This window comes from Equus przewalskii, chromosome 2, assembly GCF_037783145.1.
Source record: "Equus przewalskii isolate Varuska chromosome 2, EquPr2, whole genome shotgun sequence".
NCBI classification, from domain to species: Eukaryota; Metazoa; Chordata; class Mammalia; order Perissodactyla; family Equidae; genus Equus; species Equus przewalskii.
This window is the reverse complement of record NC_091832.1, coordinates 17,004,909-17,032,186: the sequence shown is the minus strand read 5'-3', so window position 1 is coordinate 17,032,186 and position 27,278 is coordinate 17,004,909. Positions and strand designations below refer to the sequence as shown.

The following is a 27,278-nucleotide window of genomic DNA, read 5'->3' as shown; positions in this document are numbered from 1 at the left end:
TCAATCTGACTAAATTTACCTTATGAATAATTCTCAAATTTATTTTCTTTTCTTCAAATCTTCTACCACTGCCCTAATCCAGGCCTGTGTCACTCCTGGTCTGGCCCCTTCTGGTAACCCCCTAACTGGTCTCTCTCGTCTTGTCCTTCGTCAAATCCACCCTCCATGCAGCAGTCAACGATCTCCTGAAAACACAAACCTGTTTAGGTTTTGCCTCTAATTAAAAGCCTTCAATACCTTTGCATTGCCTATAAGATCAACTCCAAATTCTTTAATATGACATTTAAGGTCTTCTATGACATAACCCCTGACCTTTACAGGCCCTTCTCTTTGAAGTTCCAGTATTACATTTTATGTTTCGGCAATAGCAAACTGCATGTAGCTCCTGGTACACTCTGCGCTAGTTCTTATCCTTTTGCCCTCGTTCATGGTGTATTCTCTTCCGGGAAAGCTCGCCCTCCCTCACGGCCCCTGATATGGCCACTCATACAGTCACCCTTTAAAGTCTCAGACAGAGTCATCTTCTCAAGGACGCTTCCCCTGGACACCAAGCTTGGGTTAGGTGGGCCTTCTTGCAGTTTTCATACTACCCAAAGCATATCTCTGTAACCGCACTCAAGATGTGGTTTACAATTATCTTGTTTCTCTTCCCACAAGACTGTGTGAGCTCCTTGAGGACAAGAAGTGATGGATTTTTGCATCCTCACACCAAACACAGATGGTGTTCAAATAAATGGCTAATGGAAGAAAGAATGAATCCTTCCCTGTCTCTTTGGCTCTAGGTCTTTGGCTCTTAGTTTCCGTCATTCTTAAGCCAATCCCAGAGCTTCACTTGTCTCCCAGGTGTCTAGCCAGGCACAATGATAAGCCCAGATCCCAGTCCCACCACCAGACAGGGGGCAACAGAGCTAAGTCCTTTCTGGCTTCCCAGAGCTCAGGAAGGAAGGGAAGAGTGAGGGAGGACGGAAGCGCTGGACCTCTGGTAAGCTTACCCCTGGAGCACAGCCTGTGCACAGCTGAGGCCGTGCTCAGTGGGAGGCCACAGGATGGAAGCAGAGTCCGGTACCCAGGGGTTCGAAGATTTTGGGAGGTGCTGACAAGGTTGGTGGGATTCAAGGCGGAGTCCATTGAGTCTGAGTGTGGCTCCAAGGACCGGGCCAGACTATTCCCCAGGACAAAGGTTTCACCTGGAAAACAGTAAAACCAGAGTGAGAGCAGGGACTAGTTTGGAAGGATGCCAGGGCACTGGCTCCCAGGTACCTGTTTGCGTGGAGCAAGAGGCAGCAAAACAGAAAGCCCTGGGCTGGGTGCCCCAAGGCCTGTGTACCAGTCATGGCTCTGGCTCTTACTAGGTGGTCTTAGTCAAGCCCTATGCCACTCTCTGGGCTTGGATCTCCTTGGAGACTCTTCCTCTTAGACTAGAGGGTCTTTGAGGTTTCTTCTGGTCTGGATGTCTTATGCTTTTTCTGGATAGGGAGAATCTTAAGAAACAGAACTATTCTGGAGCCGGCCCTATGGCGAAGTGGTTAAGCCCGTGCGCTCCGCTTCCGGGGCCCAGGGTTTCAGTGGTTGGAATCCTGGGCACAGACATGGCACCACTCATCAAGCCGTGCTGAGGCAGCATCCCACATGCCACAACTAGAAGGACCCACAACTAAAAATATACAACTATGTATCAGGGGGCTTTGGGGAGAAAAAGAAAAAATAAACTCTTTGGGAAAAAAAATAAAACAGCTCTTCTAGGAAGAGGCTGACTTACACACAAGATGCTAGATCAGGAAACAGAGGTGCTGGAGAAGAGATACACTTAGACAAGTGCACTTTAGAAGCTGACCCTCTGCTCAGCAAGCAGGACATCCCAGAAATGCTTCTTGATGCCTGGCTAAAGGCCTGTCCGCAAAGGATCTGCTCCTATGTTCCCTCTCTCCTTTCACAACTGCCTCGTTCTGTAGAAACATTCCAAGGAAGCTGGGTTTGTAGAGTGGTGAGAATGTGGGCATGGAGACCAGAAACTGGGTTGAATTTGGCTCTGCCACTCAGCAGGCAAGGTGCTTCCCTCAGAACCTCAGTCTCCTCATCTATAACATGGGAAGCACCTTTCTTCCAAGGGGCTTATGAATATCAAAAGAGAATAGCTATGAAAGCCTCTGTAAAGGGAATCTCATTCTGACATGTCTACAGCCAGGCCAAGGCCCAAACCAGGTAGCAGCCCCTAATCACTGTGTTACGGACCCGGGAGCAGACTCCCTCTCACGACTGGGTTCTACCCACACCAAGTCAGTTTCTCAGCCCTGGCCACAGCATTCTCTGCTTACATGGGATGTCTTCAGTACTGGACCGTATCTGTCTTTTGTGCTTTTTCTTAGATATCGGGTGTTTAGATAATGCTTGGGATTCATGTAGGGCCTCTGATGTACGCTAAATTCAAGCACATTGTCTGGCACACAATAAGATCTCCGTGGCAGGGCTGGCCCAGTGGCGTAGTGGTTCAGTTTGCATGCTCCGCTTCAGCAGCCCGGGGTTCATGGATTTGGATCCCAGGCACGGACCTACACACTGCTCACCAAGCCACGCTGTGGTGGCATCCCACATATAAAATAGAGGAAGACTGGCACAGATGTGAGCTCATGGACAATCTTCCTCACCAAAAAAAAAAAACAGAAAGAGACCTCCATGGCAAGATCGTTTAGGATTTTAGGACTACTTCTCACTACTCACCTAAAATTGCTTGGTAACCATGGGCTTAAAGTCCAATCCAGCATGGGACAGCTATTCACCCTTTGCTTAGGGAGTTTAACTGGTAAAGCCCTTCCCTAGAAATGCTTCTGAAGAGAGAAGTCCCTGGACTCCAGGATAGCTGAACCACATCCCACCCACTTTCTGCAGATGAGGATTCAGATTCCTACTTTTTTAGGAGATATGACTATAGCAGTGGTCCTCTTTGAGATAAGAACAGGAACCCAAACCCAAACCCAGGAAACAGGAGGCCTGGGTTCTACGCCTGGGCCCCCGCCCTTCCCTAGGTATGTGATCCCAGGCAGGCAGGGTCTGTCCTCTCTGAGCACCAGTTTCCTCTTTTGTAAAATGGGGAAAAGTCACCCTCTGTGATGCTGAGAATGTCAAATGAGAAATTGGAATGGGATGGACCTTACAAAGGTGGGGAGTTGTTATTCTGTTCTTCATTCAGAGTTAGAGTGGCAAACCTAAGTTCTCTGCAATAGCCCAAGAAAAAGAAGTCTAGCTTCTGCATTTATCAGCAGGGTACCCGCACCTTCCCAGCCCTCATCTCCTCAGCAAAGACTCGGATGGTGTCACCTGACACACATGAGCTAACTGACGTGGAGAGTAATTATGACGACAATGCTCACCAGACGCTGATGCAAATCGGCAAGTGCCTCTTCCTCACAGCAGGGCTAAGAATGACAACTGAGATCTGCGTTGTGAGCTGAGGGGTCTGAAAGGCTGGACTGGTGGCCCCCGGACTAGGCAAGGTCAAGAAATCTTTCCTGCTGAGATGTAGTGGAAAAGGGCAGCCTCACGCTCCAGGCTCTGGGAGTCCTAGTCAGCTTAAGGACCATCAACGAGGTCCTGGCTGCCGTCAGGGGGACAATGCCAGGTAGAAGACTGCACTGCTTTCAGACTGTGCTCCACAGAGCCCTGGGGGCCTCCAGAGGGAGGCGAAGTGAGTAGGGCTCTTCATATAATCTTACCTTTACAAAAAAGGAGTTCTACTGCTAAACAAAACAAGCTTTGAAACCACTGGCCCCGGGGTCAGAAGCTGGGAGTAGAAGACTTGAGGTCTATTTCTGCATGATCATTAGTCAATGATCACTGTCTTTTTCTGAGATTCAGTTTGTCCATCTATAAAATGCAGATGAAAACCCTTAACTTCATAGGGTCAGTGTAAATTAAATTTGCTGTTGACATGCTGGAGACATGAGAACCATCATCATGAGAAGGAGCTCATTCATTCACTCAACAAACATTTGTTGAACACTCTGTGTGCTAGCCACAATGCTAGGTATGAGGTATGCAGAGGGAGACAGATAAGGACCTTGCCCTTGCGCATTTATTATCAGTGAGAAGCAGATCTCCTCTGAGTATTCCATTGCAAAGCTGATTTAAAAACTGGAGCTCCCAGTGAAGGATGACCAGAATGGTTGTGAGAAGCCTAGAAATCCTAGCAAAGGAGAAAGAGTCTGGGAATGTATTATCTGGAGAAAAGTCAGGAGACAGATGCCCTAAGGGCAGTCATGGGAAGGAAAGAGGGCTAGAGGCAGATTTGTTCTTTTGGAAGGCAGAGAGAGGAAGATGGGGCAGGAGTTATAAGAAGGCAGATTTCAGCTCGAAAAGGAAGGCGTTTTAGCAATCAGAAGTGTCCAAAAACAAAATCGTTGCCAAAAGCGACAGTGAGCAACCTGTCATTAGCAGTATTTTAGCAGAGGCCAGATGACCACTCTTGTCTGTTGGGCTAGACACTAGATCATCTCTAGAGCTCTTTACACTTTTGAGATTCAAGGACTCTGTGCTCACAACCATGCTTTCAGCTCATGGGGTGAAGTGAATGACCAAGAAGCTAGAGCTGTGGCTCTAAGAAAATTCTTACCTCAACATAGGACCCAGAAACTAGCACAGTTCTTGCACATGCTTAAAAGTCTGTCTCATGTTAAAAAAAAAAAGCCCTCTTTGACCACATGTCCCACATCCTCTACTACCCTTTCATTCAACAAATACTATTAAACACTTACTGTGGTCAGCTAGGGTGATGGATGCGGACAATGATGAAAGAGAGAGAGATTATCCCTCCCCTCACGGAATACTTAATTTAGTATGGAGGACAACAAAATACAAGTTGATAAAAAAATTAGAAACTATTATAAATGTTACTAAGGAAAGGAATAGGATATTCAGACAGAAAATAACAGGGGGACCTTTTTTAGATGATGAGACCCTGGGAGGGCTCCCTGACAACTTGATGTTTAAGCTGTGGTCTGAAGAAGAGTCCAAGCGGAGGTGTGTCAGACAATGTGCCTGATGTTAGGGTTCACCAGAGGCCCTAAATGAACCCAAAGCATTATCTAAACATCCGCTCTCTAAGAAAAACTGCACAGGATAGGAATATGGTCAGGACCCAGGATACCCCTTACATGCAAAGAATTCTACTGGAAAGGCTAAGAAACTGAGTGGTTGGGTAGAACCTGATCATGGGAAAGAATCTGCTGTAGGTTCCCTGTGCAATGATCGGGGCTGCTGCCTGGTAGCATACAGAAAGAGCTTAAGGTAGAAGGCAGTTTGGAATATTCAGGAAAATTGGGGGAAAAACAGTACAGCTAAAATGTACAGAAAAGAGATGAGTTTGGAGAGGTAGGCAGGGGCCAGATCATGCAGGACACAGCAAACCACAGTAAGACATCTGGATTTTACTGTAAGCACATTAGAATGCCACTAAAGAGTTTCAAGTGAGGAAGTGCTATAATCTAATTTATGCTTTAAGAAGAGTATTTGGGCTATTAAATAGAGAATGGACCAGAGAGGAAGAAAGCCAGTAAGGAGACCAGATAGGCCAGAGAGACTTTCACAGGCCAGGACAGCGAGGATGACGGTGAAGGCAACAGAGATGGTAAGACAGACACAGATAAAAGATGCATTTTGGATTTCCACTCCAGCTAAGGTGGAGTAGCAGGGACTAGACATATCTTACTGCTTGAAACAACTAAAAGAAAAGACAAAATGTATGTAATAATAGTTTCCACTGGGCATCAGGTAGTGCAGAACAGTGGCTCCTGAAGGAGGGGAAACACGCGAGGTGAGCCCTAGGCTCGCTCCCGGCTTACTGTCTGGAGAGCTCCCAGGCCACAGTGCAGAAGGGGGAGGTCAGACAGAGCCTGGGGATCTCCCAGGGCTGAGGAGACGGAGCTGAGAGTTTGGGCAGGCCAAGCAGCTAAAGTTCACAGGCCAGAGCGCTGGAGAGGTGACTATAACCATATTTCATATGTTTAAGAAGTTAAAGCAAAGACTGAGCAAGTTAAGCAGAGACACTGAAGGTATAAAAAGACCCATACTGAACTTCTAGAAATAAAAATACAATGACTGAGATAAAAAATACACAGGATGGATTAAGAGTAGATTAGATACTGCAGACAAAAAGATTAACTAACTTAAATACATCTATAGAATTTTTCCAAAATAAAACAGAAACAAGGCTAAAAAAGAAAAAACTAAAAAGCATCAGGAGGGGCCAGTGCAGTGGCATAGCAGTTGGGTTCGCACGTTCTGCTTCGGTGGCCTGGGGTTTGCTGGTTTGGATCCTGGGTGCGGACATGGTACCGCTCAGAAAGCCGTGCTGTGGCAGGTGTTCCACATAAAAAGTAGAGGAAGATGGGCATGGATGCTAGCTCAGGGCAAGTCTTCCTCAGCAAAAAGAGGATTGGCAGCAGATGTTAGCTCAGGGCTAATCTTCCTCAAAAAAAAAAAAAGACATCAGGAAATTGTGTCAGGGCCGGCCCTGTGGCTGAGTGGTTAAGTTTGCGCACTCCACTTTGGCAGCCCAGGGTTTGCCAGTTTGGATCCTAGGCATGGACATGGCACTGCTCATCAAGCCATGCTGAGGTGGCAAACCACATGCCACAACTAGAAGGACCCACAACTGAAAATACACAACTATGTACTGGGGGAGTTTGGGGAGAAAAAGGAAAAATAAAACCTTTAAAAAAAAAAAAAGCATCAGGGAACTGTGAGAAAGCTTCAAGAGGATTAATACATGTCTAATTGGAGTCCCCTAAGGAGAGGTGACAGAAAATACATATGAAGAAAGGCAGAATTTTTTCCAAATTCGATGAAAACTATAAACCCACATATCCAAGGAGCTCAGTGAACCTCAAGCACCAGAGGCATGAAGAAAATCTCTCCAAAGAATAGCACAATAAAATTCTTAAAACCAATCATAGACAGAAAACTTTATAAGTATCCAGAGAAAGAAGACACATATGAGAGACCACAGAATGACAGCAGACTTCTCATCAGAGACAAATGACAATGGAGTGGCATCTCTAGAGAGCTGAACAACAACAAAATCCACCTGGAATTCTAAACTCAACGAAAGCAAAGGCAAAAAAAGACCCTTCCAGAGACACACAAGCCAAAAGAACTCAACTACAGTAGACCATAACAGTAAGAAATGTTAAAGGGAGTCCTTCAGGCAGAGAGAAGACAGTGACATGAAACTCTGGCTTGACACACAAGAATGAAGAGTACCAGAAATGGAAACTATAAAAAGGTAAATATAAAATAATTTTTTCTTATTTCAAAAAATCCTTAAAAGGTAATTACCTCTTTAAAGTAAAATAATAATGTAAAGTGGGATTTCTAATATATGTAAAAGTGAAATGTACGATAACAGCAGCATAAAGGCCAGAAGGTGGGAGTGAAGGTATACAGCTGTAAGGTTCTGGTACTATACATAAAGGGATATGATTACTATTTTAAGGTAGATTGTGGTATGTAAAAAATGAATAATATGAAATAAAGCAATCACTAAAATAACAAAATAAAGAGTTATAGCTAATAAGCCAACAAAGGAAATAGAACAGAACTGGATTAATGTACAGGAAGGTAGAAAAAGGGAACACAGAACGGATGGAACAAATCTCTCCATCCACAGCTTTCGCCTCTGTTCTTTGAGCTGCTAAAAGTTTAGATCTGAGCTAAATGGTTCTTCCATTTAGATAACTACACTAATGGTACTTTTGGTATGAAAAACAAGGTCTGGGCATTCTATAGGAGGGAAAAAGTAAGATGGAAGGAAATGGAATCATTTTGCACCATAAATTAATTTCGAGTTGCCTCTGATAGCTTGACTAGGAGGAGGTATGGGATGGAGGGAAAAGAGAAATCAGAGGAGCAAGGGCCCAAAGTGGGCCCCAGACAACGGCAGCAGGCTGAGGCCTAAGGTGAAAGAGGCCAGAAGATATCTCCTACTGACAGCCCATAAACATTAGATAAAACAAAAATGTTAAACTGCTTCCTGTTCTTCGCAGTAATTAACCTTCTTTCCCCCCAAAACTTCAGTATAAGACTATTACACTTAACAGCCTCGTGTTAGTTTTGCCTTAAAAAAACGAGAGGTGAGGAACTGGATCAAATGTTTGGGGCAAAGCACTGCAGAGAGACCATCAGCTACAGGAGCCGTCAGGGAAAGAAGGGCTAAGAACTGAGCCAGAAGCGGGAGTTCAGAGCTATATGTATGGGCAACTACCACGAAAACATAACCTTCTCTGGGTTAGGTGGGATGGGGGTTCATTTTACTTAATTTAGATTTGGATATCAAAGGAAAAGATAACCCTCAAATCTAGGAAGACTCGCAGAGTTCTACAAAAATCTGTAACTAGTTTCTCTGCCTACTTGTCTTGCTCCACTCCACTCCATTCTCCCACATAGTATCCTGAGTGAGCTTTCTAAAACATAAATCTGATCAAGTTACTTTCCCGGCTTTAAACACGTCAATGGATCCTCATTGTTCAGTGATACAGTTTAAAGTCTGTAACACGGGTCATTAGATCTTTTATGACTGGGCCTCTGCCTACCACTGCAGCCTTGTCTCTCGCATTCCTCTCTTCTACTTTTTATTTCAGCTGTACTGGACGTTCAGTTCCTCCGAAACAGGTTGTCTTCCCCCACGTCCTCATAGTCTCACGCGCCAGTTAGACAACAGGAACATTCTTCCTCACTCCTCTCCTCCATCTCTTTGGGTCTGTGGCATCTCTGCCTGATTATTCTTCTCTCTCAGGTCCAAGCTTAGATATCATTTCTTCTGGAAAGTCTTCCCTGACACATCTGGTTTGAACTTTTGAATTCTGAACTTGTCCTATTAAAGTACTCATCACCATGAAATAACTGTTTGCTTATTCGTTTTCATTCTTTCCCAGGCTGTAAACTCTGTTGACTCCTAGTTTACAATGGAATTCTCCATGCCTAAATCAAGCTTGGCATCGCGCAGTCAGTAAATACGGGGCTGACGGACTGTCTGACTGAATAAGGGAATCAATACAGTTTCAACTAATTACGAACATTTGAATCACGTTAAAACTCTGAGAGTTCTAGGAGGAAACCTCGTTTGGGGATGGAGGGGGATTCTAAGAGATTTTACAGTTCTCACTTGGCTTTAATCACTGTGAATTTCAGGATTTTGGCAGAACGACTTTATAACTAGCCCAGAAGACCTGAAGAGCAACTAGAAAGACAAGCACAAGGAGCTCATTGTCATGGGACAAATGAACCACTTCCTCCAGCAGAGAGGTGCCTGGGCAATCCCAAAATAGCAGACCCAGAGGTTGACGCTGGGTGGCTTTCAATTATAGCTAAAATGTATAGTCACTGGGACCAGTTAAATTAATACTATCTCCCGTCTAACACTGTCAGTTTTTAGAGGGTCAGAGGGAGCTCGCTCTCACTTCACCTTCACAAGGTGCTTATTTGACCCAGATACGTACGTAGCTCTGAAGCAGGGACTCTGATCTGATGTTGCCTCCCCCAGGAATCCTTCCCTGATCTCTTCTTCCACCTTGCTTCTTGCTCATCACTCCCGTCTGTTCCATGCTCTTACCACGCACATGTTTACCTCTATCGCCCTCCCTTAGCTGGGAACTCTTTCAGAGCAGGGATGGAGTCTGCTTCATCTCTGTCTCCCCAGAGGCCAGCACAGGGTGTGGTACAGAGTTAAGTATTTGGTAAACACTTGACCTGGACCAAAACAACTGGCCTAGATTCTTCAAAGTGCCAATATCATATCATGGAAGGTAGAAAAAAAAGTCTGGAAAACTGCACTACATAAAAGGAAATTAAAGAGACAGGACAACTAAACGCAGTGGATGATCCTTCACCGGATCTTGAATTAGGGGAAAAAACAGCTATAAAGGACATTATTGAGACAATTGCGGAAATATGAATATGGACTATATGTATCAGCTGGTAGGTTTTACTAATGTTCAATTTCTTGAGTGTGATAATAGTATTACATTCCATGTTCTGAGGAGATACATACAAAAGTATTTAAGGATCAAGTCTCTCATCTGTAGTCAACTCTCAAATGGTTCAGTAAATGAAAATTATAAAGATACAAATATACGTATATATACTTAGAGAAACAGATGAACTAAATATTGCAAAAAGTTGAGTGGTAAATCTAGGTGAAGAGTAGACGGTTGCTCGTTGTACTATCTGTCCAACTTTTCTGTAGGTCTGAAATTTTTCAAAACAAAACATTGGAGGAAAAATGTAAGTCTCAACTCAGGTAAGGAAGCCTAACATGATTGTATTTGGTGACTATCTGCTATCAGTGAGTCAAGACCCCAAGGGGGAGGGTAGAGTAGAGACAGGCTGTAGGGGGAGGGCTCCAGTAGGAACCCAGATGACAGAGATGGCAACTTCAAATGTCAAACTAGCAGAGGAGTACAGCCAGGCAAAAGGGTGGGAGTGATCAACACCAGACTCAAAGGGCAAAGCAAAGGACAGCCCTCGTGTAGATCAAGTTCTTTGGCAGAGGATTGGGTAAATAATCAAAAAAGTACTGCAAGTGATAAATGGGCAGAGGTGGAGCAAAGGGTCAGTAAGGCAGGCTGGTGGTGGACAGGCAGAACAGATAACTCAGGCGAGGGAGCACAGAGGAGTGAGAAATCTAGGCAAAGCTCTGGCTTGTCTGGACACAGTTAGAAGACTCATTTCAGGGACGCAAATAGAAACTAGGGTGACAGCAGCCAAGCTGCTGAGCACCCATTCTGAGAAACAGAGATTAGAGAGCACAGGAGGGCGCAGAGGGTTGGCTGAGTCTGTCTGAAAATGAGAGAAGGGAAGTGGAAGCAGTCAAGGGTGGAATGTGATAACCCTAGTGTTTGTCTCTTTCTTAGTTTGTGAGGCAAGAAGAAAGAGTGGCTAAAGCTTGCTGCTTCTTATCTAGTAGTTGAATCAGAGAGATGCAAACTGGAACGGAATTCCCAGGAAAGGTCATGCCCCCAATGCCAAACTACCTTGATGACTGCAGGCCCATGATGTATATCCCACCAGTCCGCATGTTGCTACCAGTATGCTTCTCTTAGTTCTTAATGACAATATTCCATTTAAGAATTCTGAGTTCCTATTTCTTTGAGAAATCTATCTTTAGACCAGTAGCTACACCCATGCACATGCTACCTCCTCTCGTGTATCCATTCTTCCAGAATCCCAGGTAGGCCTAACTTTCATTACTGAAGTGCGGCTTAGAGTTTCTGAATGCCAACAGCTGGGGATACCTAACAACCTGCCTTTGTCTGCACCAAGTCTACCATGCCCAGCCCCGACTCCCAGTGCAGCATTCATTTATTTTTTTAAAAGATTTTATTTTTCGTTTTTCTCCCCAAAGTCCCCCGGTACATAGTTGTGTATTTTGAGTTGTGGGTCTTTCTAGTTGTGGCATGTGGGATGCCGCCTCAGCATGGCTTGATGAGCGGTGCCATGTCCGCACCCAGGATCGGAACCGGTGAACCCTGAGCCGCCAAAGCAGAGCGCATGAACTTAACCACCTGGCCATGGGGCTGGCCCCTCAGTGCGGCATTCTAACTATAAGTAAGAATACCTTTTTCTGTTCTCAGAGATTCTGATGCTGACAGAAAGCAATCTAGAGCAGGTTAGGTGAGAAAAAGTTCCCTCTGAAGAAAAGAATCAGTGAGGGGGTCACAGACACGTCTGCAGGCCCCCCACAAGGAATATTTGAAATTCAGGTATGTTTTTGCAAGTCACATAAGCAATGCTCATTTGGGTGCAGAAGGATAGAGGGGGCAAGGCTGGGGCTGGGTGAGTAGTCACTTCCCTGAACACATTCTTCAGAAGTGATTCTGTTAAGACAATGATAAAAAGACAACAGGGAAAGCAACGTGGGAACAACATGTGTAGAAAGTCAGGGGGGCCCCTTTCAGACACAAGCTCCCCCATCAGCGGACAGCACGCCCCAACACGAAGAGCATGACCTTTCTCTTCCTCTGGCCAGGACAAGGTCCACGGGACTCCCTGAAAGGGCCTTTCCTCCCTCTCTCAACAACAACCTACCTCGCCACGTTTAGGGCCGAGCTTTCCTTCCCTCCCTGTCGGGCTGTGTTCTGGACTCCAGATTAGAGATGCCGAGTTTCATTCACTCTGTAACCTTTCTCGGAAGTGCTTAGTCACTGATCCGGCCACGTGGCATCCGCTTTCCTGTTGTGGGTCTGGTATGTTAACTAAGAAAGTTATTTTCCAGCCTATTTAGAAACAGCAGGAACTTGAATTGACTTGCTAGAGTGGCGGTGCTGAGGAGTTAGGGCCACATGCCAAAGGAAAGAGCGGATGGCCAATCACCAGGGAGCAAATTTCTCAATCTGCAGCCTCAGACTAAACCTTCCTGCTGGCAAGGGAGATCCATGTTAGGCCTTTGCTGCCAGATTCACACTGGGAGATGTACTGTGACTTCACAGCGGCTCCGCATGCAGCCTGGAGCTCAGAAAGGGAATCGTGCACCACCTTTTTCTATGGACAAAAACCTGGAGGAAAGAAGGTTAATCCTAGAGATAGGGGACAAAATCTTGAAGAGAGAGTAAAGATGAGAGGAGACCAAAAAGTCCCAGACATGGCAATAGTAAGGGACAGAAGACCAGATGTGTGGATAATAGGGGCCAGGCTAGCAAGTCTGAGGCCTTGCTGGTGCTGCCACTAGCTCTGCCCCCCCTTCTTAGCCCATCCCCATCCCAGCTCCTACCTGGTAGGTACCTGTCGTGGCTGTGGCTGTACTCTGTGGTGGTGAGTGACAAGTGAGTCTGTGTGAAGGGCTGGTTGCCAAACAGATTGTCACTGTGAAGGTTGTGGCAGAGTTTCTCCAGGAAGCGGAGGACGTAGGTGATGCTGTTGACTGCTGGGAGGTTGAGGGTGTGCTGTTCCCGGTCAAACACGGCTGTGGAGTTAAGTAAACAGGGCTGAGCACGTCAGCCTGGCAGTGCAGTGCAGCACTGGGCAGGAAGAGGCCAGCCCACTGCTTGCCTCAGGCTTACCTGGTTACACAGAGGCAATCAGTGCCCAGGTTTCCTCCCTCCCTGCCTTACCTCCCTCCCTTGAGGGTTTGATTTTTGCCTCCAACTCCAAAGGGCTTGCAATAATGGGAGTGGCCAGGCCAGGTATGTTGCACCCGAGGCTCTGGAATGATTTTACTCAACCTGTGAAAACAACTGTGAACATAATTCTGTCTGCCCACCAACTGGCTGGGCCTCCTACGGGAAATCGGTTCATTTAGGGTTCTATTTCCACAGGAACTTCCCAAGAACAGAGACGCTGGGCAGCAGAGGAGAACACAGCTATTGCCAGCAATGTTTGGGTGCACAATCTGGTCTGTATAAGGGCACTAGAATTTCGGCAACATTTGGAACTATTCCATGCTTGGCTTTATTTTACTCTCTATTTCTATTCAAAAAGTATCTGGATAACCCTTAAAACGCAAAAGGCCTCTACATTTGTCTCCTAGGACAGCAAGGAAATGGGGAGGCGGGTCATTATGAGAGCCAATTTTGGGGCAGAGGAAGAACCCTAGAGGAGGTGTAGGTTGCAGAAGCTAAAGAGAGGCAGTAAGGAGGCCGGGTGCCTGCACAGAAGCAAAGCAGAGACCAGGCGGCGGCCTCGGCCTCAGGCGGAGAGGAAGGCTTGATTTCCCAAGCAGTCCCAGCCTTCCATAACAGCCCCTCCCGCCGGCCCATCCTCCACACCGCCAGTCACTGCCTCGTCTGGGTCACGCACCCTGTCCCCGTTCCTCTCCTGTGACAGCTCTCACCTAGCTGTGACATGGCTTCTTGTCCACCAGGGCAGAGCCTCAGCCTGTCCTCTTCTCTCCTTCCCCTAGCCAGTGTCTGGCAATAACCTCTGACATATAGTAAGGGCTCAATAAATGTTTGCTAAAAGAATACAGCTGGGTTATTTATGGGGTCTTCTATGTCAGCTCAGTTTCCTGAAGCTGAATATTGCCACTTGTTAGAGGGAAGGGGCAGGAGATTATGGAGTAGGAGAGAGTCAAGATTGGGGCTCGAGGTCAAGTCTTTAGAGGTTGGATACAGAACACAGTACAGAATAGGGTTCTGGACTTAGGAAAACTGAAACAGAACTAGGGCACAGCAGAAAAAGCGAATATTCTCAGTGAAAACAAAAAAATACTGTGTAGTTGACTCAACCTCTCATAGCAGGAAAGAAAGAAGGAATGATTCTTCCCACTTTGCCCTGGGATTCGACTCTCATGTATCAGGGCTGCCTTAGGATCGGGAGGCTAAGAGCCAAAAGTACGAGAGAAGACTTCTGTGGTTCCTTGAAGCCAGGTGGGAAGCCGTGGCAGCCTGCAGAAGTTCTCCTGTTGCCATAACACAGCCCCCTCCGGATTTTTCCTGTGGAATGTCTTTAAAGCAATCCACTCATATATTTTCTATACGGAGAGGCTAAGCAGGTAGACAGGAAAGGAATCTGTTTAGAGGCTCAGTTAAGCAGAGTCTGCATGGGTATTCTACTCAGCAGAGATACGCTTAAGGCTCAGAGGGGCTCTGGGAGTTGAAAATGAGGACTCTCTGAGGAACGGAGTCCCTTCACGTCTCTCCAGAGTCTACAGGTGTGAAGGAGGAAGCAGGATGCCTAGTCAGAAATCAGCCAGCTGAGAAGGCCTGCCCCTCTGGCCAGGAGGCCAGCCCAGCCCAAGGGTGCTTACCTGAGATAACCTCACCCCCGTGGCCCTGTTTGAGGAAGCTGAAGACGGTTTTCTGGTGATAAGCACAGTCGATGCAAGCCTGGACAGCCTGCTGCAACACCACAGAGGCGCGGGCTGGCCCAAAATGGTCAGGGAGCTGCTGCACCTTCTTCTTATCCAGGTGGGGGCCTGTGTTGCCGTTCTTGTTCAAGTAAACACAAACTGCAGGAGACAGAATCAAAAAAGCTTACAGAGTACCCAGGGTAGAGAAGCAGAAGAACAGTGCTCTCCTCTGTCTTTCGTACCCTGGGCTCTGGTCCCCAGCAGGATTCCCAGCTGCTAAGCTGGTGAAACACTGTGGGAGGGGGTAGAGGGTTGCTGTGCCCAGCTGCTGCCAGCCCAAACTGCATGACCAAAGGCTCTGGGAACACAGCCTGCTGGGAGAACAGCCCAGACCAAAGCCGAGGCACAGAACTTGCACTCTGTCTTCCGTGTGCCGAAAAGAAAATCTAAACAGTTTCCCAGACGTATGTACTTTCACTTTTGGTACTTGGTTGCCTCACATAATCCTTGTATGTCTTACCTCACATGTGTAAGGAGTTGTGTGGCCATGGCAATATTTGCAAGAGTGTGCGTGTGGTTGGCCTTGGACTTAGAAGGGTATATCACTGGTCACCTAGCTTGCTTTCTATTCTGGGCCTTGGGGTCCTTTTGTTATCTTCTACGTCAACACTCAGGCCCAAAAAAAGTAGTAAAAATAGAAAAAAAATTGGAATAAAGAAAATCATGAGCATCCCATCTTTGTACCTGTTTTAGTAGTTTCTCTTGTCATGACAGCTGGGCACTCTCCTACTTGCAACCCTTCACCTGGCACTGTGGTAGGGGAGGGGATTGGGTGGGTACAGGAGAAAGAGGAAGTCCTAAACAGAGTTGCATCATGGTCTCCAGAGAGGACCCACAGTAGCCTGGTTGGCTGTGACACTCTTTCTGCTGATCTGCCTTCTAGGCTTCCACTTGAGTAGGGGGTAACCTTCTTTCTCACACTGTCATGGCTCACTAATCGAAAGGGTAGGAGGGCAAAAAGTCTCTTTTGCTATTAAAGGAAAACAGATAAGAGCAGTAGTTGTGTGGGCTGTGGAGGGACTGCCGCTCTCTTTGGGCCTCAGGTTTACCATCTGTAAAAAGGAGGGGGAAGAGCCAGATGCTCTCTGAGGACTCTTCCACCTTTATAATTCTAATTCTAAGGGGAAGCAAGGTGGAGAGAAGAAAATGGAAAACAGAAAGGAGGCAGGTGGGAAGTGAAAGGTGACATGTGAAAAAGAAAGGAAGGAAAAAAAGAAAAGGGTAAACAAGATGAGTTGAAATATACATTTAACTCTGTTCTCTCCTAAAATGAGCCAGACAACAAGAGAGGAGACGACATAAAATTCTGGAAGCTGGAAAGCATACTGGCAAAGGAGTAACTGACTTGGCAGACCCAGGAAAGCTGAATCCTTAACCACAAATGGCAAATGATGAGAACCAGGCTGTTCCGTCTTATACTTCACAAAAGACCCAAGAATGGGCAGGTGCCTCTGGAGGTGGTGTGAGGGTAGATCTAACAATAGAAGGATTGGTTGAAGTCTGTTAAGAATTAGTTAGGATTCTCATGTCAAAATATCACTTTTTTTGCTGAAAACAAAACAAACAAAAATGCAGGAACTCAAAGAGATAAGAAGACTAATGAAAATAAATGAAAACATTATGTCTTTGAAAAGATGCTTACAAGAATGTTCATAGCAGCTTAGTCATAATAACCCCAAACTAGAACCAACCCAAATGTCCATCAACAAGAGGATAAATACACAAGTTGTGGTATATTCATTTATTGGAATACCACTTGGCAGTAAAAAAGAATGAACTACTGATAGGGTGCATCTCACCAACATTTGGAGAGAAAGAAACCAGATCCAAAAGGGTATATGTAGTATGACTTCATTTCCATTAAGTTCAAGAACAGAAAAATCTAATCTAAACTTATAGAAATCAGAAGAAAGGTAGGAGTGAAGATTGGAGTAAGGAGGCATGAGGGAACTTCTGGGGGTGGTAGAAATGACTTTTAATTGTGATAGTTACATGGGTGGTTACAATGAATAAAATTCTTCAAATTGTACACTTAACATCCATACATTTCACTGTATGTAAAATACACCTAATTAAAACACACAAAAAGGCAAAAATATGACCACTCCAGTGATGATTAAGAAAAGAAATTTTACATGGATTAAAGAGTGAAATAGAAAAGGCAAACTACAGAATCCTTAGAAAAATGTGGCAGTTTTAACACATGGGCCCCAAATTCTTTGACATTCCTTCCACTGATCTCTGTGATACTTGACCAATAGAGTATGGTGGAAATGACCCTGTGCCAGTTTCTGGGCCCAGAGCTTAAGAAGCCAGCAGTTTCCACTTAATGTTTCTTGGGACATTCACTCTTGGAATCCACCTACCCAGTGTGAGGAGGCAAAGACACCCAGTGGTGAGGCGCATGTGGAGAGAAACCAACAGCCAGAGCCAGCCTGTCAGCCATGTGGTGAAAGGAGATCCTCCAGTCCTAGTCCAGCCACCACAGCTGACACTGCGTGGCACAGAGACAAGCTGTTGCCACCCAGCCCTCCTACACTGCTGTTTTAAGCCATCAAGTTTTGTGGTGGTTTGTTTCGTAGCAGAAGACTATTGCAACAGCCTGTGGTACCAGAAATAGGTGCTGCAGTAAGAAAGCCTAACACGCACGGCATTGGCTTTGGGACTGGCAGCATAAAGAAGCACAAAGAGCCACAAAAAGAGTGTTGATTGAAAGGTGAAAGGGTTGTAAGTCGAGTTTTAATGGAAGCCTAAAGGGTCTTGAGGAAGCTGTCAGCAAAGGCTTAAAGGAACTGAAGAAAATCTTATGGAAAGATGGAGGACGGGGACACTTGCTAGGTAGTGGTGGAAAGTCTGACACCACTGTCACTTGCAGTAACATGGAAACAGGACAGGCACCTGAGGAACTCAGTGAAATAGCTAAAGTGAATTCCAGACAAAGCAATGAAAGAGCCATCTGGCTTCTTCTTACCGCCTGTGATAAAAACGCAAGATGAGAGAGACGAGTTTAAAAAAACCCCACAGAAGAGTTCATCAGGGGGCTGGCCCCGCGGCGGAGTGGTTAAGTTCGCGCGCTCTGCTGCGGTGGCCCGGGGTTTCACCAGTTCAAATCTTGGGTGCGGACATGGCACTGCTCATCAGGCCATGCTGAGGCGGCGTCCCACATGCCACAACTGAAAGGACCTACAACTAAGAATACGCAACTTTGTACTGGGGGGGATTTAGGGAGAAAAAGGAAAAAAAATAAAATCTTAAAAAAAAAAAAAGCTCATCAGACTAAAGAGCTTCCGCAGAAACCAGAATCAAAAAAAAAGAAACCAGAATCAAAACAAAGAGGCAACCCACCAACTGGGAGAAAATATTTGCAAATTATGTATCTGACAAGGGGTTAACCTCCATAATATATAAGGAACTCGCACAACTGAACAATAAAGAAACAAATAACTCAATCAAAAAATGGGCAGAGGAGATGAACAGACATTCTTCCAAAGAAGATAAACAGATGGCGAATAAACACATGAAAAGATGTTCAACAGCACTAATCATCAGGAAAACACAAATCAAAACTACACTAAGACACCACCTTACACCTGTTAAAATGGCTATAATCACTAAGACCAAAAATAACAAATGGAGAAGGTGTGGAGAGAAGGGAAGCCGCATACGCTGCTGGTGGGAGTGTAAACTGGTGCAGCCACTATGGAAAACAGCATGGAGATTCCTCAAAAAAACTAAAAATAGAAATACCATATGACCCAGCCATCCCACTACTGGGTATTTACCCAAACAACTTGAAATCAACGATCCAAAGTAACATATGCACCCCTATGTTCACTGCAGCACTATTCACAATAGCCGAGACGTGGAAACCATCTGAGTACTCATTGACGGATGAGTGGACAAAGAAGATGTGGTGTACATATACAATGGAGAACTACTCAGCCATAGAAAAGACAAATTCATCCCATTTGCAATAACATGGAAGCACCTAGAGGGAATTATGCTAAACGAAATAAGTCAGTCTGAGAAAGACAAACACCAGATGATTTCACTCATATGTGGAATATAAACATACACATGGACAAAGAAAACAGCTCAGTGGTTACTAGGGGAAGGGAGGTAGGGGGTGGTCATAGGGGGTGAAGGGGAGCACTTATGTGTGACAGACAAGAAATAATGTACAACTGAAATCTCACATCGATGTAAACTATTATGAACGCAATAAAAAAAAAAAAAAGAAAAAAAAACCCCACAAAATAAAAAAAGCCCAGGACTTACAGAGGTCAGAAATAAAATTACTTCTCATTTCCAGTCTCTCCAGAAGGCAAATAATTCTAAATTAAAAAAGGGTCAAATCCAGAATGGGACAATAAAATCTTTTGTTAACATAGCAGAACAATTTAAGACTGTGCTTCATAAACTCTTTCAGACCAAAAGGCCCTCTAAGAATCTTAAGAGCAAAGCTCTCAGATTCTCTCCCTTAAACAATAGGATTTTTAAGAATCTTAAGGGCATTGTCTCACAGCAGCTGTACAGGGAGTTCAAGCAGAGAAGGGTTTAACTGTAAGAGATTTTTGGTTGTAGCTTTTATCTTCTGAAGTAAATCCCAACAGTATTCATAGAAAACACCTCAAGTTTCTAATAGAATCATTCCAGCAGAGGCATTGCCAGCTAGGACTAAAAGCAACAAAGATGGTACAAAATGAAAAAAATCTTTTAGACTCCTAACCTTTTACAGGCAGAAAGAAGACTGAGTAGGCAATGTCAGTTTTCTCATGGAAAAGGAAGAATGATTCAGAGGAGAAAACCAAGAACCAGGGAAAACAATTCCCAGAAAGCAGCATTGAATCTAATCAAGGAACTGGCAACATGCGTCCAGCTGGATTTCAGAATTTCTATAGACCAGTTATGGCTACGTGCCTCTAGTTTTTCTCCCCGTTTGGCCGGGTGTATCTGTAAGTTATCCTATGCCTGACCCACCATCGTATGTTGGGTATGTGGGGAGCAGACAACATGTTTCTTTTGTTCACAGGTCTCCAGACTGAGAAGAACTACACTCAAGGAGCTGTTCCTGAGAAACTACACTTGAGAGGTCTCATTGGCATCTGGATCTGACTTAGATGACAAAATCCTAGATCTGGAGCCTCATGTTGTAAAGGGATGAGGTTTTTTTTCTCCCCAAAGTCCCAGTACATATTGTATATCCCAGTTGTAGGTCATTCTAGTTCTTCTACATGGGATGCTGCCACAGCATGGCTTGATGAGTGACCAGGATCTGAACCTGGGAATCCGAGGCTGCCAAACCAGAGCGTACAAACTTAATGACTCAGCCACAGGGCTGGCCCCACGATGAGACTTTTAATGGAGAATCTTGCAAGGAGAAGAGAGAATTTTTCAAGTGGGACAAATGTAAATAATTTATATGCAGAAAGTGGACTAAGGTGGTTTTAAAATATGGTCCATAATTCTTTGACCCTTCTCCCATTGACAGGTGGGGTCTTTACCCCTTCTCTTGAATCTAGGCTCTCTGACTACTTGATCATCAGAATATAGGGGAAATGATGCTATGTTAATTTTTGGGCTCAAGTATTAAGAAAATGGTAGCCTCCACTTGTCTCTTGGGACACTTGCTCTAGGAAGCCAGCCACCATGGTATGAGGAAGCCCAAGCTACCCTTTGGAGAGGTCTGTGTAGAGAATCAACAGCCAGCACCAACTTTGCTAGCTATGTGAATGAACCATCTTGGAAGTGGATCCTCCAGCCCCAACTGATGCCATGTGGAAGAGAGAGGAGCTGTCTGAATTTTAATATAGTTGAATATATTACTATTACCTTTTACAGGTATATAAAAGGTTACATACCTTTTCTTAGTTTGTACTTACTGTCTTGTTTTAAAAATCCTTCAATCTTAAGGTTATCTAGATATTTTTGTTTACTGTCATGTTTTGGTTTTCTATTGCATCTATGAAATCAGAATTGGAGGCAAAAAAAAAAAAAAATTCTGAGAAGGGTCTAGCACGTAAGGAGCTTGGAGTAGCAACTCCATCCTAACAAGTAAAAAGCTGAACAAACTGAAAAATCAACAATCCTTTTTAGATCCATCAGAGAAGTGAGGTCACAGTACAAACTGCTGCCCCTAAAATGTGGAGACACAAGACAGATGAATACAGACAATCACAATTTACCAGAGCAGAAACCTCCATCGGACCCAGTGCTGAGGTGGGAAAATCTAAACTGTAATTGATGAATTGCAGAAAGCTCAGTGAAGACCAGTCTGAGACTTAAAAAACTCCAGGTGGACCCAGTCATGGGGGCGGGGGAGGGAACCCACACTTTCGTGAGTTTTACCTCCAGGAGCTCGACCAGGTTCTCACAGTGAATATGGGAGAAAAGTCCCCTCATGCTTCCAGCAGCAGGGGTTGCAGTGAAGGAACCATTTAAAAATACACCATAGCATTCTGTTCTTTACAACACCTGCCCTCAGGAGAAACTATTTTGCTAGTTTAAGCTTGCTGGGATTTGATCAGAGCCTAACCTGGCAGAAGGAAAATACCCAACTCCAGCCCCTCCAGCCATCCTGTGCCATCTAAGGGGCATGGGGAGGACGAAGAAGCACTGGTGAAGTTCACAGCCCAGGGGCATAGGCTCACCAAAGACAGACCTAACCACAGGACTACAGAGCACTTCTCCTCCAATACCTTCCCATCGCATTACTAAAGGCCCATCTACAACAATGTTTTTTACCCAGTACACCATGTCTGGCTATGAAGAAAAAATTACAAAGTATACTAAAAGGCAAAAAACACAGTTTGAAGAGACAGAGCAAGCATCACAACTAGACTCAGACATGGCAGGGATGCTGGAATTATTAGACTGGAAGTTTAAAATAACTATGATTAATATGCTCAGGGCCCTAATGGATAAAGTAGACAACATTTGAAACAGATGGGCAATGCACATAGAGAGATGGAAACTCTAACAAAGAATCAAAAAGAAATGCTAGAGACTGAAAACACTGTAAGAGAAATGAAGAACACCTTTGATGGGCTCATTAGTAGACGGGACATGACCACGGAAAAAATGGCTGGGCTTGAGGATATCTCAATAGAAACCTCCAAAACTGAAAAGCAAAGAGAAAAAAGACTGAAAACAAAAACAAAAACAAAACAACCCCAGGATAGACTATCCAAGAACTGTGAGACAACTACAAAATGTGTAACATACACATGATGGAAATGCTAGAAGAAGAAATGGAAACAGAGAATAAGAAGAGAAAGGAACAGAAGAAATATATGAAGCAACAGTGACAAGAGAATTTCCCCAAATTAATGTCAGACATCAAAGCACAGATCCAGGAACGTCAGAGAATACCAAGCAGGATAAATGACAAAAAAAAACTACACCTAGGCCTATTATATTCAAAATGCAGAAAGTCAAAGATAAAGAAAAAATCCTGAAAGAAATTAGAGGAAAAAAATCATCTTATCAATATAGGAACGACAATAAAAAGTACATACTTAGAAACCATTTGAGCAAGAAGAGAATGGAGTATAATATTTAAAGTGTTGAGAGACAACACCACCAACCTAGAATTCTGTATCCTGCAAAATTATCCTTCAAAAATGGAGGAGAAATAAAGACTTTCTCAGATGAAGAAAAATTTAAGGAGTTTGTTGCTAATACACCTGACGTACAAGAAACGTTAAAGAAGTTCCTTAGAGAGAAGGAAAATAATATAGGTCAGAAACTCGGGTCTACATAAAGACAAAAAGAGCACCGGAGAAGGAACAGGTGAAGGCAAAATAAAAACTAATTTTTCTTAATTGATCTAACAGATAGCAGTTTGTTCAAAATAAAAATAATCACGATATACTTGTGTGTGCTTATGTGTGGTACATACATGTGCTTATGCATACTTACATGTAAGCGAAGTGAACTGAATAACAGCAATCAGACAAGAAACGGGCAGGAGGGACCTGGATTATTTTATTACATGTGTGAAGTGGTACAGTGTTATTTGAAAGCAGACTTGGATTAGTTATAAATGTATTCGGAAAACTCAAGGCTAACCACCAGAAAAAGTAAAAAAAGAAGTATTACCGATACTCTAAGACAGGAGAAAAAAATGAAATCATACAAAATGCTCAGTTAAAACCACAGAAGGCAGAAGAAGAGTGGAAGACAAAAATGGGAACAGACAGGGGCAAGAAACAGGAAACTGTAAAAACGTGGTAAATGTTTATCCAACCCTATCAATAATCACTGTAAATGTCAATGGTCTAAACATATCAATTAAAAGACAGATTCTCAAAGTGGACCAGAAAATAAGGCCCAACTATATGTTGTCTACAGGAAACTCACTTTAAATATAAAGACACATATAGATTAAAAGTAAAGGAATAGAGGGGCCGGCCCAGTGGCACAGTGGTTAAGTTTGCACGTTCTGCTTTGGAGGCCTGGGGTTCACCAGTTCGGATCCCGGGTGTGGACATGGCACCACTTGGCAAGCCATGCTGTGGCAGTGACCCACACACAAAATAGAGGAAGACTGGCACACATGTTAGCTCAAGGCTAATCTTCCTCAAGCAAAAAAAGAGGAGGATTGGCAACAGATGTTAGCTTAGGGCGAATCCTCCTCAGAAAAAAAAAAGTGGGAGTAGCTATATTAATTTCAGACAGAGCAGATTTCTCAGCAAGGAAAGTTATCACAGATAAAGAAGGGCATTAGAAAATGATATAGAGGTCAATTATGTAAGAAAACTTATCAGGGCCGGCCCGGTGGTGCAATGGTTAAGTTCACACGTTCCACTTTGGCGACCCAGGGTTCACTGGTTCGGATCCTGGGTGTGCACCTAATGCACTGCTTGTCAAGCCATGCTGTGGCAGGTATCCCACATATAAAGTAGAGGAAGATGGGCACAGATGTTAGCACAGGGCCAGTCTTCCTCAGGAAAAAGGAGGAAGATTGGTGGCTGATGTTAGCTCAGGGCTAACCTTCCTCAAAAAACCAAAAAAAAAAAAAACCCAGAAAAAAAAGAGAAAACTTATCAATTCTTACTGTGTATACACCTAACAACAGAGCATCAAAATACAGGAGGGAAAAACTGGTAGAACTGCAAGGAGAAACGATGAATCCACTATTACAGTTGGAGACGTCAACATCCCTAACATCCCTCTATCAAATATGGACAGATCAAGCAGACAGAAAACCTAAGAAAACTGTTGAACTCAACAGCATCATCAATCAACTGGATATAATTGATATCTATAGACTACTTCATCCAACAACAGTAGAATACACATGCTTCTCAAGCTCACATGGAACATTCACCAAGACAGACCACATTCTAGGCCAAAAACACAACTTAACAAGTTTAAAAGAATAGATCATACGATGTCTGCTGTTAGACTACAATGGAATTAAACTGGAAATCAGTAACAGAAAGATAGGTGGACAATTCCCAAATACTTGGAGATTTAAAAATACATTTTTAAATAACATATGGGTCAGAGAAGATATCAAGAAAAACTTAAAAATATTTTGACTTAAATGAAAATACAACATCAAAATTTTGGGGATGCAGCAAGAGCAGTGGATAGAGGGAAATTTATGCCTTAAATGCATATATTAGAAGAGCAGAAAGATCTAAAATCAATAATCTAAGCTTCTACCTTAGGAAACTAGAAAAAGAAGAGCAAATTAAATCCAAAGTAAGCAGCAGAAGAAATTAAAATTACTTTAAAATGTGTTTGTTTTAAAATAATAAAAATTAGAGCAGAAATCAATGCAATTGAAAACAGGAAGTCAAAAGAGAAAAATCAATGAAACCAAAAGCTAGTTCTTTGAAAAGATCAATAAAGTTGATAAGCCTTTACACAGGCTAAATAAGAAAAAAGAGAGATGATACAAGTTAGTAATATCAGAAAAGAAAGAGGATCGGATATCACTACAGATCCATGGTCATTAAAAAGATAATAAAGGAATACTATAATTATATGCCTACTAATTTGATAATCTAGATGAAATGGACCAATTCTGTAAAGACACAATCTGCCAAAACTCACACGAGAAGAAAAAGACCATCTGAACAGGACTATATCTATTAAAGTATTTGAATCAACAGTGAATAACCTTTGAAAAATAGAAAGCACCAGGCTTAGATGGATTCACCCAACATTTAAGAAATATATTTTATCAATTCTGTATAATCTCTTTCAGAAAACAGCAGAGATTACTTCTTAATTCATTCTATAAGGCCAGCATTACCCTAATACCAAAACCAGAGAGACGCTACAAGAAAAGAAAATTACAGACCAATCTCTCTCATGAACACAGATGCAAAAATCCTCAACAAAATATTAGCAAATTGAATCCAACAATATATAAAAAGAATTATACACTACAACCAAATGGGATTTATCCCAGGTAGGCAAGGCTAGTTCAACATTCAAAAATCAATTAATATAATCCATCACATCAATGGGTTAAAGAAGAAATATCACATGATCATATCAATAGATGCAAAAAAAATTTGACAAAATCCAAGACCCATTCATGATAAAAGTTCTCAGCAAACTAGGAACAGAGGAGAACTTCCACAACTTGATAAAGAACATCTACAAAAAACCTACAGCTAACATCATACTTAAGGGTGAGAAACTAGAAGCTTTCCCACTATGATCAGAACAAGGCAATGATGTCCCCTCTCACCACAACTTTTCAATGCCATACTGGAAGTCCTAACTAATGTAATAAGACAAGAAAAAGAAATAAAAGGTATACAGTTTGGGAAGGCATAAAACTCTCTTTGTTTGTAGATGACAAGATTGTCTATGTACAAGATGCAAAAGAATTGACAAAGAATTCCTGGAACTAATAAGCAATTATAGCAAGGTTGCAGGATACAAGGTTAATATACAAAAGTCATTTGCTTTCCTATATAACAGCAAATTGAAACTAAAAACACAATACCATTTACATTAGCACCTCCCAAAATCAAATACTTAGGTATAAATCTAACAAAATATGTATGAGATTTATATGAGGAAACCTATAAAACTCTGATGAACAAAATCTATAAAGAACTAAATAAATGGCAAGCTATCCCATGTTCATGGATAGGAAGACTCCATACTATCAAGATGTCAGTTCTTTCCAACTTGATCTACAGATTCAATGCAATCTCAACCCAAACTCCAGAAAGTTATTTTGTGGCTATTGACAGACTGATTCTAAAGTTTATATGGAGAGGCAAAAGATCCAGAAATGCCAAGAGAATATTGAAAGAGAAGAACAAAGTCAGAGGACTGACACTATCCAACTTCAAGACTTAAAGCTACAGTAATAAAGACAGTGTGGCACTGGTGACAGAACAAATAGACCAACGGAACAGAACAGAGAGCCCAGAAATGTCCCACATCAACATAGTCAACTGATCTTTGACAAAGGTAATACAGTGGAGCAAAGATAATCTTTTCAATCAATGATGCTGAAACAACTAGACAGCCACACACAAAAAAGGGAATCTAGACACAGATTTTACACCTTTCACAAATATTAATTCAAAGTACATCACAGACCTAAATGTAAAATTCAAAACTATCAAACTCCTAGAAGATAACATAGAAGAAAACCACATTGATCTTGGGTATGGCAATGACTTTTCAGATACAACACAAGAGGCACAATCCAGGAAGGAAATAATTGATAAACTGGATTCCTTAAAACTAAAACCTTCTGCTCTGTGAAAGACAATGTCAAGAGAATGAGAAGACAAGCCACACACTAGGAGAAAATACTGGCAAAGGACACATCTGATAAAGAATTGGTGGGGCTGGCCCTGTGGTCTAGTGGTTAAGCAGTGCACTCTGCTTTGGCGGCCCAAGTTCACAGGTTTGGGTCCCAGGTGCAGACCTACACCACTCATCAGCCATGATGTGGCAGCGACCCACATACAAAATAGAGGAACTGGCACAGATGTTAGCTCAGGGCTAATCTTCCTCAAGTGGAAAAAAAAAAGGAAGAGTGGCAAGGGATGTCAGCCCAGGGCGAATCTTTCTTGGCAAAAATAAAATAAAATAAAATAAAATTGTTATCCAAAATATACTACAAAGGACACTTAAAAACAATAAGAAACTAACAACTTGATTAAAAAATAGGCCAAAGATCTTCACAGACAACTCACCAAAGAAGATATGCAAATGACAAAAAAGCATGTGAAAAGCTGTTCCACATTGTATGTCATTAGAGAAATGCAAATTTAAAAAATAATGAGATACCACTACACACCTATTAGAATGGCCAAAATCCAGAACACTGACACCACCAAATGTTGACAAGGAGCAACAGGAATTCTCATTCATGGCTTGTGGGAACACAAAATGGTATAGTCATTTTGCAAGACAGTTTGGTGACTTCTTACCAAACTAAACATACTCTTACCAT

At 43.3% G+C, this 27,278-nt stretch overlaps 1 protein-coding gene across 41 annotated transcripts in view; it reads right to left on the bottom strand.

Annotated features, from left to right (window-relative positions):
* Positions 1 to 27,278, bottom strand: part of SCMH1 (Scm polycomb group protein homolog 1) — a 184,678-nt gene that overhangs the window by 9,297 nt on the left and 148,103 nt on the right. For all 41 annotated transcript variants that reach the window (XM_070610066.1, XM_070610099.1, XM_070610069.1 and 38 more), the window contains 3 exons: positions 14,732 to 14,932; positions 12,758 to 12,949; positions 993 to 1,187 (listed from right to left, as the gene is read on the bottom strand). In XM_070610066.1, the coding sequence (XP_070466167.1) occupies positions 993 to 1,187; positions 12,758 to 12,949; positions 14,732 to 14,932 (588 nt within the window). The remainder of the gene's footprint in view (positions 1 to 992; positions 1,188 to 12,757; positions 12,950 to 14,731; positions 14,933 to 27,278) is intronic.